The following is a 13548-nucleotide window of genomic DNA, read 5'->3' as shown; positions in this document are numbered from 1 at the left end:
ATCCACAGAAATGGTAAGCCCCAATTCCTGTTCCCAATCTACCCTAATCTTATCAAATGGAGCTTTCCTAAGTTTCATAATAATATTATAAATCATAGCCGAAGCAACTTCCATCTTAAGGGCCCCCATCACCCAGGACATAGCTTCTTCTAGTTACTACCATCAGGAAGGAGGTACAGGAGCCTGAAGACATACACTCAACATTTTAGGAACCGCTCCTCTTCCTCTCTCCTCCCCTCTACCATCAGATTTTTGAATGGACAATGTAACAACCCATGAACACTACCTTACTAATTTTGCAACACACATCAAAGTTGCTGGTGAACGCAGCAGGCCAGGCAGCATCTGTAGGAAGAGGTGCAGTCGACGTTTCAGGCCGAGACCCTTCGTCAGGACTAACTGAAGGAAGAGTGAGTAAGGGATTTGAAAGTTGGAGGGGGAGGGGGAGATCCAAAATGATAGGAGAAGACAGGAGGGGGAGGGATAGAGCCAAGAGCCGGACAGGTGATAGGTAAAAGGGGATATGAGGATCATGGGACAGGAGGTCCGGGAAGAAACACAAGGGGGGGGGACCCAGAGGATGGGCAAGAGGTATATTCAGAGGGACAGAGGGAGAAAAAGGAGAGTGAGAGAAAGAATGTGTGTATAAAAATAAGTGACAGATGGGGTACGAGGGGGAGGTGGGGCCTTAGCGGAAGTTAGAGAAGTCGATGTTCATGCCATCAGGTTGGAGGCTACCCAGACGGAATATAAGGTGTTGTTCCTCCAACCTGAGTGTGGCTTCATCTTTACAGTAGAGGAGGCCGTGGATAGACATGTCAGAATGGGAATGGGATGTAGAATTAAAATGCGTGGCCACTGGGAGATCCTGCTTTCTCTGGCGGACAGAGCGTAGATGTTCAGCAAAGCGGTCCCCCAGTCTGCGTCGGGTCTCGCCAATATATAAAAGGCCACATCGGGAGCACCGGACGCAGTATATCACCCCAGTCGACTCACAGGTGAAGTGTTGCCTCACCTGGAAGGACTGTTTGGGGCCCTGAATGGTGGTAAGGGAGGAAGTATAAGGGCATGTGTAGCACTTGTTCCGCTTACACGGATAAGTGCCAGGAGGGAGATCAGTGGGGAGGGATGGGGGGGACGAATGGACAAGGGAGTTGCGTAGGGAGCGATCCCTGCGGAATGCGGGGGGGGGGGGAGGGAAAGATGTGCTTAGTGGTGGGATCCCGTTGGAGGTGGCGGAAATTACGGAGAATAATATGTTGGACCCAGAGGCTGGTGGGGTGGTAGGTGAGGACCAGGGGAACCCTATTCCTAGTGGGGTGGCGAGAGGATGGAGTGAGAGCAGATGTACGTGAAATGGGGGAGATGCGTTTAAGAGCAGAGTTGATAGTGGAGGAAGGGAAGCCCCTTTCTTTAAAAAAGGAAGACATCTCCCTCGTCCTAGAATGAAAAGCCTCATCCTGAGAGCAGATGCGGCGGAGATGGAGGAATTGCGAGAAGGGGATGGCGTTTTTGCAAGAGACAGGGTGAGAAGAGGAATAGTCCAGATAGCTGTGAGAGTCAGTAGGCTTATAGTAGACATCAGTGGATAAGCTGTCTCCAGAGACAGAGACAGAAAGATCTAGAAAGGGGAGGGAGGTGTCGGAAATGGACCAGGTAAACTTGAGGGCAGGGTGAAAGTTGGAGGCAAAGTTAATAAAGTCAACGAGTTCTGCATGCGTGCAGGAAGCAGCGCCAATGCAGTCGTCGATGTAGCGAAGGAAAAGTGGGGGACAGATACCAGAATAGGCACGGAACATAGATTGTTCCACAAACCCAACAAAAAGGTAGGACCCATACGGGTGCCCATAGCTACACCTTTAGTTTGGAGGAAGTGGGAGGAGCCAAAGGAGAAATTATTAAGAGTAAGGACTAATTCCGCTAGACGGAGCCGAGTGGTGGTAGAGGGGAACTGATTAGGTCTGGAATCCAAAAAGAAGCGTAGAGCTTTGAGACCCGGATTCCAGGCCCCACCTCCCCCTCGTACCCCATCTGTTACTTATTTTTATGCACACATTCTTTCTCTCACTCTCCTTTTTCTCCCTCTGACCCTCTGAATATACCTCTTGCCCATCCTCTGGGTCTCCCCCCCCCCCGCCTTGTCTTTCTTCCCGGACCTCCTGTCCCATGATCCTCTCGTATCCCCTTTTGCCTATCACCTGTCCAGCTCTCGGCTCTATCCCTCCCTCTCCTGTCTTCTCCTATCATTTTGGATCTCCCCCTCCCCCTCCAACTTTCAAATCCCTTACTCACTCTTCCTTCAGTCTCGGCCTGAAACGTCGACTGCACCTCTTCCTAGAGGTGCTGCCTGGCCTGCTGCGTTCACCAGCGACTTTGATGTGCGTTGCTTGAATTTCCAGCATCTGCAGAATTCCTGTTGTTTACTAATTTTGCACCCTATTTGCACTACCTACTTAAATTAATTTTACATTAGATATAAAATTAAATATACAGAATACATTTATATATAGTACATTTCTTATTATAACTTGTAGTTTGATTTTACGTATTGCACTGTACTGCTACCGCAAAACAACGAAGTTCACAAATATGTCAGTGATATTAAACCTGATTCTAGTTCTGTAAAAACTGAATATGAACAATGGATTATAACATCCACCCAAAGCAGTGTTAAATATGTGCTTGCATTAGTTATACAGCATTGTTGTATAACCATGTGGTACATCGGGTGGCAACCTTGACATTTAGCAGTTTGTGTCTTTCTTTACTAGTTCAACGCTCAACCCAGCATGGATAGAAAGCATGCAAGGAGCCAGCTGGATCTGAACCCGTGACCACTTGTCTCGAAGTCCAGTACGGATGCCACTACACCAACAGCTGGCTAGTTGTACAGCATGCCAGCATTTTAATAAATTGTGGCAGGCAAAACATCAGTGATTCACTTGCACGAACCATTTCTATGCCTTTACCAGATAATTAAGAGAGCACCAGGTTTCTTCACTTGAAAACTAATGAAGTAAATATTTTATTTATATAGCAGCTATAAATTTTTTTTGTTATGCCCTGATGCAAATATAAGTGTTTTATGCAGTTGAGCTTGTTTCTATTGTATAGATTTTTTTTAGCATTTAAGAAATAGGTTATACTGAAACAAATGTGTGAAATACACTCACAAACAAGAGAAAATCTGCAAATGCTGGAAATCCAAGTAACACACACAAAATGCTGGAGGAACTCAGCAGGCCAGGCAGCATCCATGGAAAAGACTGCAGTCGATGTTTCAGGCTGAAACCCTTCGTCAGCCCAAAACATCAACTGTACTCTTTTCCATGGATATTGCCTGGCCTGTTGAGTTCCTCCTGCTTTTTGTGTGTGTTGTGTGAAATACACTCTAGGTGCATCAGAAGGACAGAAGCTGAGAAATTATTGTGTACATTTTGTGAAAAAGCATTTATCTCGAATAGCTCTTCATTAGACCCTTTGGTGAGGTCACTGCACTAAAACCACCTGTACCTACGTTTCCCTACACAGAATGCAAAGAACCTAAATTTTCTCTGCAATATTCAACTGAATATTCAAAGTTATGAAAAACGAATTCAATTGCAAGCCATAAATAATTAATATTTCAGTATTAGTACCTTAAAATAGCCTTCAACCAACTTGAGTGTACAATTATAATAAGTCAATACAAACATTTTAATACTTAACATATGTAATCTTACATTCTATTTACTGCCATTTACATCCTGCATTGTCACCCAACACTAATATGATTGTAACTATGGAGTTTTTTTTGTTTACTTTGTTTTAATATGCCAGTCATATTACAGCAAATGATATTGGATTTTAAATACAGCAGCTATATTTGTGTTGCAAAGTACTAATTATCTGCGTGACACAATGAACCCTCTATATTCGGCACAACAATAGCAACCAATGTGCTTTTTGATCACAACATCTATCATTTTACGGCTATTTAAATATTATCACTTTAAAAAGTTCTTATTATTTGCAACAAATCAACCAATTTGCACACAGCAATCTCCCGCAGAGGGATATGACAAGACGACATCTTGAATGAGTAATGCTCCTTTGTAAAAGTTTCTTTCCTCTCTGCAACGGTTGCAAGACCTTCTCCCTTTGTTTCCCCATCTGTGGCATCCACCATAACCTTTATATATCCCTCCTCCCACTGGCTACATCTTCCAATCAACCCCTCCTACCCTTGATCCACCTATTGCTTACCAGCTCCAGCCTCACCCCTTTCCCTCATTTCTCATTATATTGACTTGCTCTCCTTTGCATTCTCAAGTCTTGAGCTAAAAATATCAGCTACTCCCTCATTTCCATCGGCACTGCCTGACTGGTTGAATTCTTCCAGCAGCCTTTTTTTTTGATTCAGTAATAGTTGATCGCCTATCCAGGACCTATAAATAACTCCTCGCTGTTCTTTGAAATAGTATATTTAGGTCCACGTAAGAGAGTAGACAGGGCTTCAGTTTAACATCATCCACGAGAAAGCGTTATACTGCCTCTCAAGTCATGTAGCCTAGCAAGAGAGGCAACAGTGCTATAAACCCAAGCTGACACATGTGTTATTTTAAAATTCGGAATACAGGCTCACAGTTCCATTCCAAAGATGTTAGTTTATAAATTAGGCTGACATTTTAGCTCAAGGGAGTAATATTGTCTTGAAATTTTTTGGATGCACTTTAAATCTGCTCTTAAGTATAAAAGATAAAAAGGCACTAATCAAAGTGAGTATTGATTATTGACCATTACAGCACATTGCTCTGCACAGCTGGCAGCCACATTCCCTATAGTACAGATTATAATTCCAAGGATTATTTAAAAATCTTTGGGATCTCTGGAGACACTAAATACAAGTTCTTACTACATCAATCAGAGCAATTAAATTGTGAAGTGTTCTTACCAGTACAATGAAGATAATAACTTTACATACAGCACATCTATTTCTTTAAAACAAAGCGTCCAATGTCTGTCGGTTCCTTAAGGTTGTCATAGCTGGGGTAGGTAGTGGGATAAGCTCTCCTACCTATTAAATACTCCTAATGGTGCGCATCTCAAATAGCCTCTGAGAACTAAATCCAGCTCCTGGCCTTCATGTATGGCTTAGCTACCAAGCCCAGTGCAACCATTTCCACTGACAGGAGAAGGGGCAAAGGCAGGTTACTGGTGCCTTAAAACAAGTTGCATCGGGCAGATGGGGCCCATCAGGAATGGTTGGCAACTCATCTAGCACAAGGAAAACTCTGACCTCAACCCTCCGCTGCCTTGCAGCATTACCCACTCATGGGGAAGGCTTCGGGAGTAAGCCCCAAGGAAAACTCTGGAGCTAAGACAGACCCAGGTTGAGTTCAATGCTGACTGGCAGATCCAGATATGCTGCTGGTACCAAACTGTATAGGTCCCTCTCATTCTTTTGGATTCATCAGTGCGTGGAGAGGGGGAATCTGTTACATGGGTAACAGCTTATCCTCCATATCGCACTACACTAGTGCTTGCGCATCATGTAGACAGCTTGGACACAATATCCATGGTTGATCCCAACCAGTGGAGAGCCTCATCATCTGTTCTAAAAGAAAATACAGACTATGGACTTACAAAATTGATCATTCACCAAGTACATCCGAACTTTACTTTTTTCCCCTTAATTGATGTGGTTAAAAGCATTATCCAAGTATCCTGCATCTCAGTACCTACTAATGCACTGCAGAATCAGAGAGATTTACAGCATTAAGAAAAATCATTCAATCATTGTTCATGCTAGCTAAAAGATGGATTTCAGGTTAACCCCATTTCTCAGCTCTTGATCCATTATGATTATGGTGCTTCAGGTAGTTATCCATTTTATAATGCCTGCCACATGATCCAGTCTGTCATGTTCAATGCAGCATGCAAGTTAACATTGCAACCAGTCTAGAACTGCCAGATCGTTCATCCATATACAGATAACAATTTAAAAATTTGAGTAAATCACAGCAAAGGTGGGCATTAATGCTTCACTAACGCAGAAAGGTGAAAAACAAATGCCCCTATTTTGCAATACAGTAATGGCCCCAACTTTCCCACAGTAGTAACTGTGGTAGACAACTTGTTTTAAAAAAAGAGTGAACCATTTGTAATTATAAGAAGTTCATGTGTTTAACCTACCAGAAGTATTTCATACAAGGTGTATTAAAGGAGATTAGTCAAATTGCACAGCCCTACTTCACTAAAGCAACAAACACGACCACATTTTTTTTGTTCTAATCCTGTTTCTCCTTGTATAATTTATGCTTCTCTTATGAATATTGTCTCTAACACCACATTCAAAATTGCTGATTGAAGATTTTCCTGGGCCCAGCACATAACTGCAATTACAAAGAAAGCACGGCAATGCTTCTACTCTACTTCTTGATTTGGAATGACATCTAAAACTTTAACAAATTTCTATAGATATGTAGAGGAGAGGACTAGTTGCATCCCAGCCTAGTATGGAAACACCAATGCCCTTGAATGGAAAATGCTACAAGTTGTGGATACGAACAAGAGAAAGTCCAAGCAGCACACACAAATTGCTGGAGGACCACAACGGGCCAGGTCCTGGCCTGCTGAAGAGTCTCGGCCCGAAATGTCGACTGTACTCTTTTCCATAGATGCTGCCTGGCCTACTGAGTTATGGATATGGACCAGTCCATCATGAGTAAAGCCATCCCCACCACTGAGCACATCTACAGAAAACATCGTCACAGGAAAGCAGCGTTAATCAACAGGGACTCCCATCACACGTTCTACTCCCACTGTTGCCATCAGGAAGAAGATACAGGAGCCTCAGGACTCAGACCACCAGGATCAAGAACAGTTATTACCCTTCAGCCATCAGGCTCTTGAACCAAAGAGGATAACTTCATCTGGCTTCACTTGCCCCATCAATGAAATGCTCCCACAACCAAGACTCCTCATCTCATTTTCTCAATATTTATCACTTACTTATTATGATTATTGTTTGTTGGCTTTTCCACACTGGTTGAACACCCAAATTGGTGCAGTCTTTCATTGATCCTATAATGGTTGTTATTCTATTAACTATTGATTATGCCTGCAAGAAAATGAATCTCAGTGCTGTATATGGTGACATATATGTACTTTGATAATAAATTTACTTCAATCTATGTATCTGTGCTACTGCTACAAGTAAATTTTTCATTAGATCTGTACTTACATGTACTTGTGCATATAACAAACTCAACTTTTACTTTAGTATTGAGTAACATTACTTCTGTTCTGAAGAGAACACTATTTCTACATATATTCAACAGAAATTTCTATTTTATCTATCTATGGAGTGTTTCAACGGCCATGCTTGGCAGTGAGACACAATGAAAAACAGGTTGAGGTTGAGACTAAGACTGACAAGCAATCTGCTATACCTTCTGCTGTATACTCAAATAACTGTTCCACATGTCAGTCAAAAATTTTCCAAATAAAAGTTTCCACTAATTAACTATTAACGTCAATCATGATGCTTTATCATGAAGAAATACATCTTTACTCACTGGGCACAAATACACCACAAAAAAACCCCAGAATTACCAGCATACACACAACTCCGAAAGATAAAATCATTGTACATTTCACTTCTATGCAAACTTATGTCTGAAAATGAGTTTATCTCACCAAGTTACTCAAAAATACGAGGAACATCAAATGAAGATTTACAAATACAAGAAAGTCTGCAGATGCTGGAAATCCAAAGCAACACACACAAAATGCTGGAGAAACTCAGCAAGTTAGGCAGCAAATATGGAAATGAGTAAACAGTCGATGTTTCAGGCTGAAACCTTTCCTCATGACTGGAAAGGAAGGGGAGGAAAACACCAGAATAAAAAGGAAGGGGGAGGGGAAGATTTACAAATACCTTCAATGACAAATATGAACATTTACTGAGACCCTGGTGTTCTTGCAAATGCATGTACTTACACTGCCAGATTTAGAAGGAGAAACCTTATTTTTACTTCCTCGTGGTCTTCCTCGTGAACGCTTTGGAGTAGGAGCCCCCGTTGGTTCCTTTAAAGAGAATAAAAAGGTTTTAATCAGAATTACTGACTCAATCAGGGTAAAGTAAAATATTTGCTTCACATTAGCCTTATTTAAACTCATTCACACCGTTGCTCTCTCCCTAAGTACAATGTAACTCCATGTAACTGCAGATCACTTAACAAAAATTCATCTTTACAGAATTCACATACCACTACCAAAAACAAAAAGAGATATTGAATAAAAAGGTGTTCTCATAGGATTTATGCACAAAACTTACAAAGAACCAAACTAGATCATTCAGGACTATGATCGCAGGCTATCAATTCACTGCTTGAGACCACTTAAGGGAGTTGCTTTGGAAACTGACAAGGCAATCTCTTCGATGATACACAAGAGACCGCAAATGCTGGAATCTGCAGGAACTCAGTGAGTCAGGAAGCATCTATGAAGGGAAGAAGGATAATTGGCATTTTGGGCTGAATCCAACGAAGTCTAGATGGAGAGTCACAATCCAAAATGTTGACTGTCCATTTCCCTCCATGCACACTACGTGACCTGCTGAATTCCACCTGCATTTTGCGTTACGCTTCCATTGACGCTTTATCAAATAACATTTTCTAGCTCATTAAAATAATAACCTTTGCCTTTGTCTCCAATCCAATCAGAATTCCCCATTAGAGGGCTTCAAGCATTATTCAAGTAAAACACAGAAAACTGAAAAAGCTTGCAATGCAGCAGTGAAATGACAAAACTCTTATACAAGTGTGTTCTTGCCAGGAAATAATCAGAGGACCAAATTCCTTACAAAATGTTCAAAAGCACAGTCTGTAATTTCGACAAGAGGGAATGAATGGGAGGCAAAAGTGATTTCATTACCACACCACCCTATTTTGAAATAGCACGTTTGGTGTGTCTGAAATCTTACCTTTCGTTCTTCAGTGAGGAAAATGACTTTTCAATTAACTTCCAAATGATATTAGTATAACATGATCTTAATCAACAGGCAGAGGGAACAGAAATCACAATTAAAATGTTAAAAGCCTTCCTGCCATGAACCACCTACCAAGTCCTGTTTGGCTGGCGGCCATGAGCAACATGGTGACGTCACCCAGTGCAAAGTGAACGTAACCAAACAGTTGGAGGATTCTTCGCTGATTGGCAGCCCTTCCAGCCAGCAGCAGCCTGGCGACCTCCGTCGCCCGACCAATTACCAGAGGCAAGGGGCCGGGACTACCGGTTCACCATGGTTTAAAGGTCTCGCTATGCGCTGGTGCTGAAAGCAACGTTATAACAAAAGGCAAAACCTCAGCAAAAGGAGAGAATGCAACGTGCTGCAAAATAAAACCACAGCAACTGGCTTGCAACCCCGAAGTGTACCTCGAGGGTCGTGCAAATAAAATTCAGCAAAGAAAATGTACACCTGCTTGTTCCTTTACAGCTTTACGGTGCTGCGCAATTCGTAGTTTTGAAATCGATAAATTATTCAAAAAATTTCTTTCTGCATTCTGTACTTAAAATCGAATTAAAACTGCAACCGATTACAACATCGTGTTTTATGGAGATGTGTTAGCATTCGGAAGATGCTATTTGCATATTTAAAGCAGTAAAAACTTGCATTAAAATGGTATTTGCAAAAAAAAGTGTTCTATAGTCGGTAAGATGAAAAGTAATAAGAAAAAATAGATACATGTTCAGCTGAAATTGCTTTACGCGTGTGTTTAATCGTCTTGCCATTTGGAAAGAAATTATGCCACATCCAGTTCTATATATAAAGTATTTTAGAATTTACACAATTCATACTTGGGTTTGCTTCCTGGGTCTGCCGCGTCCTCTCTTTGGTGTTACGTCCTTCTCCTGCTTTACTGCTAAAGGTTGGCTGGATTTTGCACCTGTGTCACTCATCGTTATTTTTCTGCAAAAGAGTAAGTCACCTATTTAAGCAGAAAGGACAGAGGATTAAATTGCTTCAATGCAGCAAAGAGAAATTGAAACTTCCCACAGTAAACATTTCCGTACAACCGATGCAAATAAAAGCTTGCATTGCTGTGCTCACAAGGCAAATTAAATTAAAAAATAAACACTCACAGGAAAGCAACGTCCAATGTGCAATAGAAATCTCTTTCCCTCCTTGATCAAAATAAAACAAAAGCTGGTACAAATGCAGAGCCCACATATAACACACACTAGGCCTGCCTCTAAAGTCAATTCGTACCCTGAATGATGATCACGCTGCTCTAATACGGCGGGTGGAAGGAAACGGAGAATGAAAATGAAAAAAAACACTCTTGGCTCAGATCCAAAGGCGGGCAATACTCTGCACAGTGATGATATTTTTATACAGTATATAAAAAGTAATTTAAATAAAACCTAAACAATATCAAAGCACTTTCCACAGCCTGGGCTGAGTTACATAGCAGCAAACCAAGTTCTGATTGGATCCCATCCAGCAGGTTATTAAACAGAATACTCCTAAGGGATGATCTACCCACTCAAATATGTGCACTCACTATTATTGTTTGCAACTAAGGATCTTTTTTTGGACAAATTATCAATATGTAAAACATGTTGCAGTGATCCTATTACGCATGCCAACGTACAGAGGTTTATGCTTTGCACTATCACATGCCCTGGGACGGGACTCACTTTGTTCCCTCCCCACCAGGCGGCGAGACTTTGATCAGGATAGCGCACGCTTCCTATCTGCTCCCTGCCTACGGCTTTTCCCGGGTTCCAAAATCAGAAACAGCTCCGCTGACTTTACTATCTCTTAGGCAGATGTAAAAACTACATCCACGTTTCTCTGGTGGCATTTTTCAGTTGAGGCTCTCAATTTCGTTATTTGTTTACCCCTGATGCTTGGTGACTGAAGGTCTTTATTTATGTCGATGAGGTTCAGGAGCTTTTAAACACTATATATATTTATGCTAAAATATACTGTAGTATAAAAAGATGCAAATCTGGTGACCTTTAAATTAGTTGTGCTTCAACTTAATACCTTAACTTCTTCTTAATACCTGAATTTCTTCTCACATATATTTTTCACTTAAGTGGGCAGGAGTAATGTTCTTTCTAAGCTATACTTTCTCAGGCTGATAGTTACAATTTTCCTTCCTGATTTAGTCCACATAATTTCTACACTCCCACTGAAGAGAATTAACTAGCTGATCAACACTTTGTGACCTCACCTTATCATTGGAACACATTTATGAAGCTTTTTTAAAAATTTCAGGTGATCCCATCTGATGTGCAGATGATGACAATGAGGACCACTGATTCCATAAAATACTTATTAAAAATGCTGGTTTTGATAACCTGGGACATAAAATCCTCAAAACAGGCACAATGAATAAGACTTGAATTGTCTAGAAATGTTTAAACTGTTGTTACTGAAAAGATTGCTTTGAAAGTCCCATAAATTTAAAGTCACTGCTTTAAACAATATAAGCAACACACATCAAAGTTGCTGGTGAACGCAGCAGGCCAGGCAGCATCTGTAGGAAGAGGTGCAGTCGACGTTTCAGGCCGAGACCCTTCGTCAGGACTAACTGAAGGAAGAGTGAGTAAGGGATTTGAAAGTTGGAGGGGGAGGTCGAATGAAAGTTGATTTGAAAGTCGACTGGGGTGATATACTGCGTCCGGTGCTCCCGATGTGGCCTTTTATATATTGGTGAGACCTGACGCAGACTGGGAGTCTGCTTTGCTGAACATCTACGCTCTGTCCGCCAGAGAAAGCAGGATCTCCCAGTGGCCACATATTTTAATTCCACATCCCATTCCCATTCTGACATGTCTATCCACGGCCTCCTCTACTGTAAAGATGAAGCCACACTCAGGTTGGAGGAACAACACCTTATATTCCGTCTGGGTAGTCTCCAACCTGATGGCATGAACGTCGACTTCTCTAACTTCCGCTAAGGCCCCACCTCCCCCTCGTACCCCATCTGTTACTTATACACACATTCTTTCTCTCACTCTCCTTTTTCTCCCTCTGTCCCTCTGAATATACCTCTTGCCCATCCTCTGGGTCCCCCCCCCTTGTCTTTCTTCCCAGACCTCCTGTCCCATGATCCTCTTGTATCCCCTTTTGCCTATCACCTGTCCAGCTCTCGGCTCTATCCCTCCCCCTCCTGTCTTCCCCTATCATTTTGGATCTCCCCCTCCCCCTCCAACTTTCAAATCCCTTACTCACTCTTCCTTCAGTTAGTCCTGACGAAGGGTCTCAGCCTGAAATGTCGACTGTACCTCTTCCTACAAATGCTGCTTGGCCTGCTGCGTTCACCAGCAACTTTGATGTGTGTTGCTTGAATTTCCAGCATCTGCAGAATTCCTGTTGTTTGCTTTAAACAATATACTATCTGTTTTAATGTGAAAGCTAAATATTCCTGCTAGATTTTTTTAAAGTTCAGAAGACCTGGTGTCACTGGCAAGACACATTTATTGCCCTTGGTAACATACTTCTGGATCTTGAAAAATTACAATCCATGTGGGTGGAGGTAGGGGATTCCAGCGATTTCGATTTAATGATAGGTTTCCAGATCTTATATTTTGGCACAACTGAACGCCTTGAAAGGCCTTTTCACTGGGAGTTTGTAAGCCACATCTTATCTTTAGGCTAAGTCATAATCACTTTGTTGTTCTTTATATCGCTGCACCTTGACCTGCTTCGTATTTACATTAATTTCTATTTTAATTCAGATTTTGCAGTATTTTGTTTTTTTAATATATTTTTTAATGTTTACTAAAATATTAGTAATGACTTGAAATTTGAGTTTTTGAATGAAAAATCCATTGCTTATAAGATTAGATTTTGATATAAGCTACAGATGGTTTCAGTTATTCCATTACACAAACAAAATTAAACAGAGCAATGGAATGCATTAGATAAATTAGAATGTTGGAGTGGAAATACTGTAACAGGATGTATTTCTCTTTGCTGCTGAGTAACAACCTATATCTAGAATGACCAGATTTACTATAGAAGTCATCTGGGGGCACCAAATGTTAATTACACTTGCTCTTGCATGCTGCTGAAAACATTGCAGAGGGAAGCGAGGCACGTGTATCTAAATGAGTAGGACTCCTAGTGTGTATTGATCCCAATCTATCCAGGGATTCTAATATTAAGACTTAAGCAATAGAGAAAGAAGTATAAACGTGGGTGAATTCGATTTCAAATTATATTAAAATCAAAGGCAGGTTAACCAGATTCAAAGACGTCTTAAAAGCCAACATGAAGAAATGTAACATCGACATCAACAATTGGGAAACCAATACCAAGGACAGGAAATTCTGGCAAGCCATCATCCGAGAAGGAACAGCAACTTTCGAAGCCAACAGATGTGCAGAATTAGAAGGAAAGAGAAGAAAATGGAAAGAGAGGCAGCAACAACCAAAGCCCGATCTGCCATCTGGAACTACCTGTCCTGAATGCGGAAGAACTTTCAAAGCTACGATTGGACTCATAAGCCACTTGAGAGCCCATAGGTAGATCAACAGAATGAAAAC

The 13548-nt window shown here is 41.4% G+C and overlaps 1 protein-coding gene across 6 annotated transcripts in view; it reads right to left on the bottom strand.

Moving 5' to 3' along the window:
- LOC134355532 (high mobility group protein HMG-I/HMG-Y-like) overlaps positions 1–13548 on the bottom strand; it is a 103961-nt gene that overhangs the window by 71296 nt on the left and 19117 nt on the right. For 4 of the 6 annotated variants that reach the window (XM_063065534.1, XM_063065537.1, XM_063065539.1 and 1 more), the window contains exons 1-3: positions 10129–10258; positions 9844–9955; positions 7984–8070 (exon numbers count right to left, since the gene is read on the bottom strand). In XM_063065534.1, the coding sequence (XP_062921604.1) occupies positions 7984–8070; positions 9844–9945 (189 nt within the window). In that variant the 5' untranslated portion in view covers positions 9946–9955; positions 10129–10258. Of the gene's footprint in view, positions 1–7983; positions 8071–9843; positions 9956–10128; positions 10444–13548 lie in introns of those variants that run through there. The other 2 variants (XM_063065536.1, XM_063065535.1) reach the window with 2 other exon arrangements.

This window comes from Mobula hypostoma, chromosome 13 (genome assembly GCF_963921235.1).
Source record: "Mobula hypostoma chromosome 13, sMobHyp1.1, whole genome shotgun sequence".
Lineage (NCBI taxonomy): Eukaryota > Metazoa > Chordata > Chondrichthyes > Myliobatiformes > Myliobatidae > Mobula > Mobula hypostoma.
This window is presented reverse-complemented; position numbering and strand designations above follow the sequence as displayed.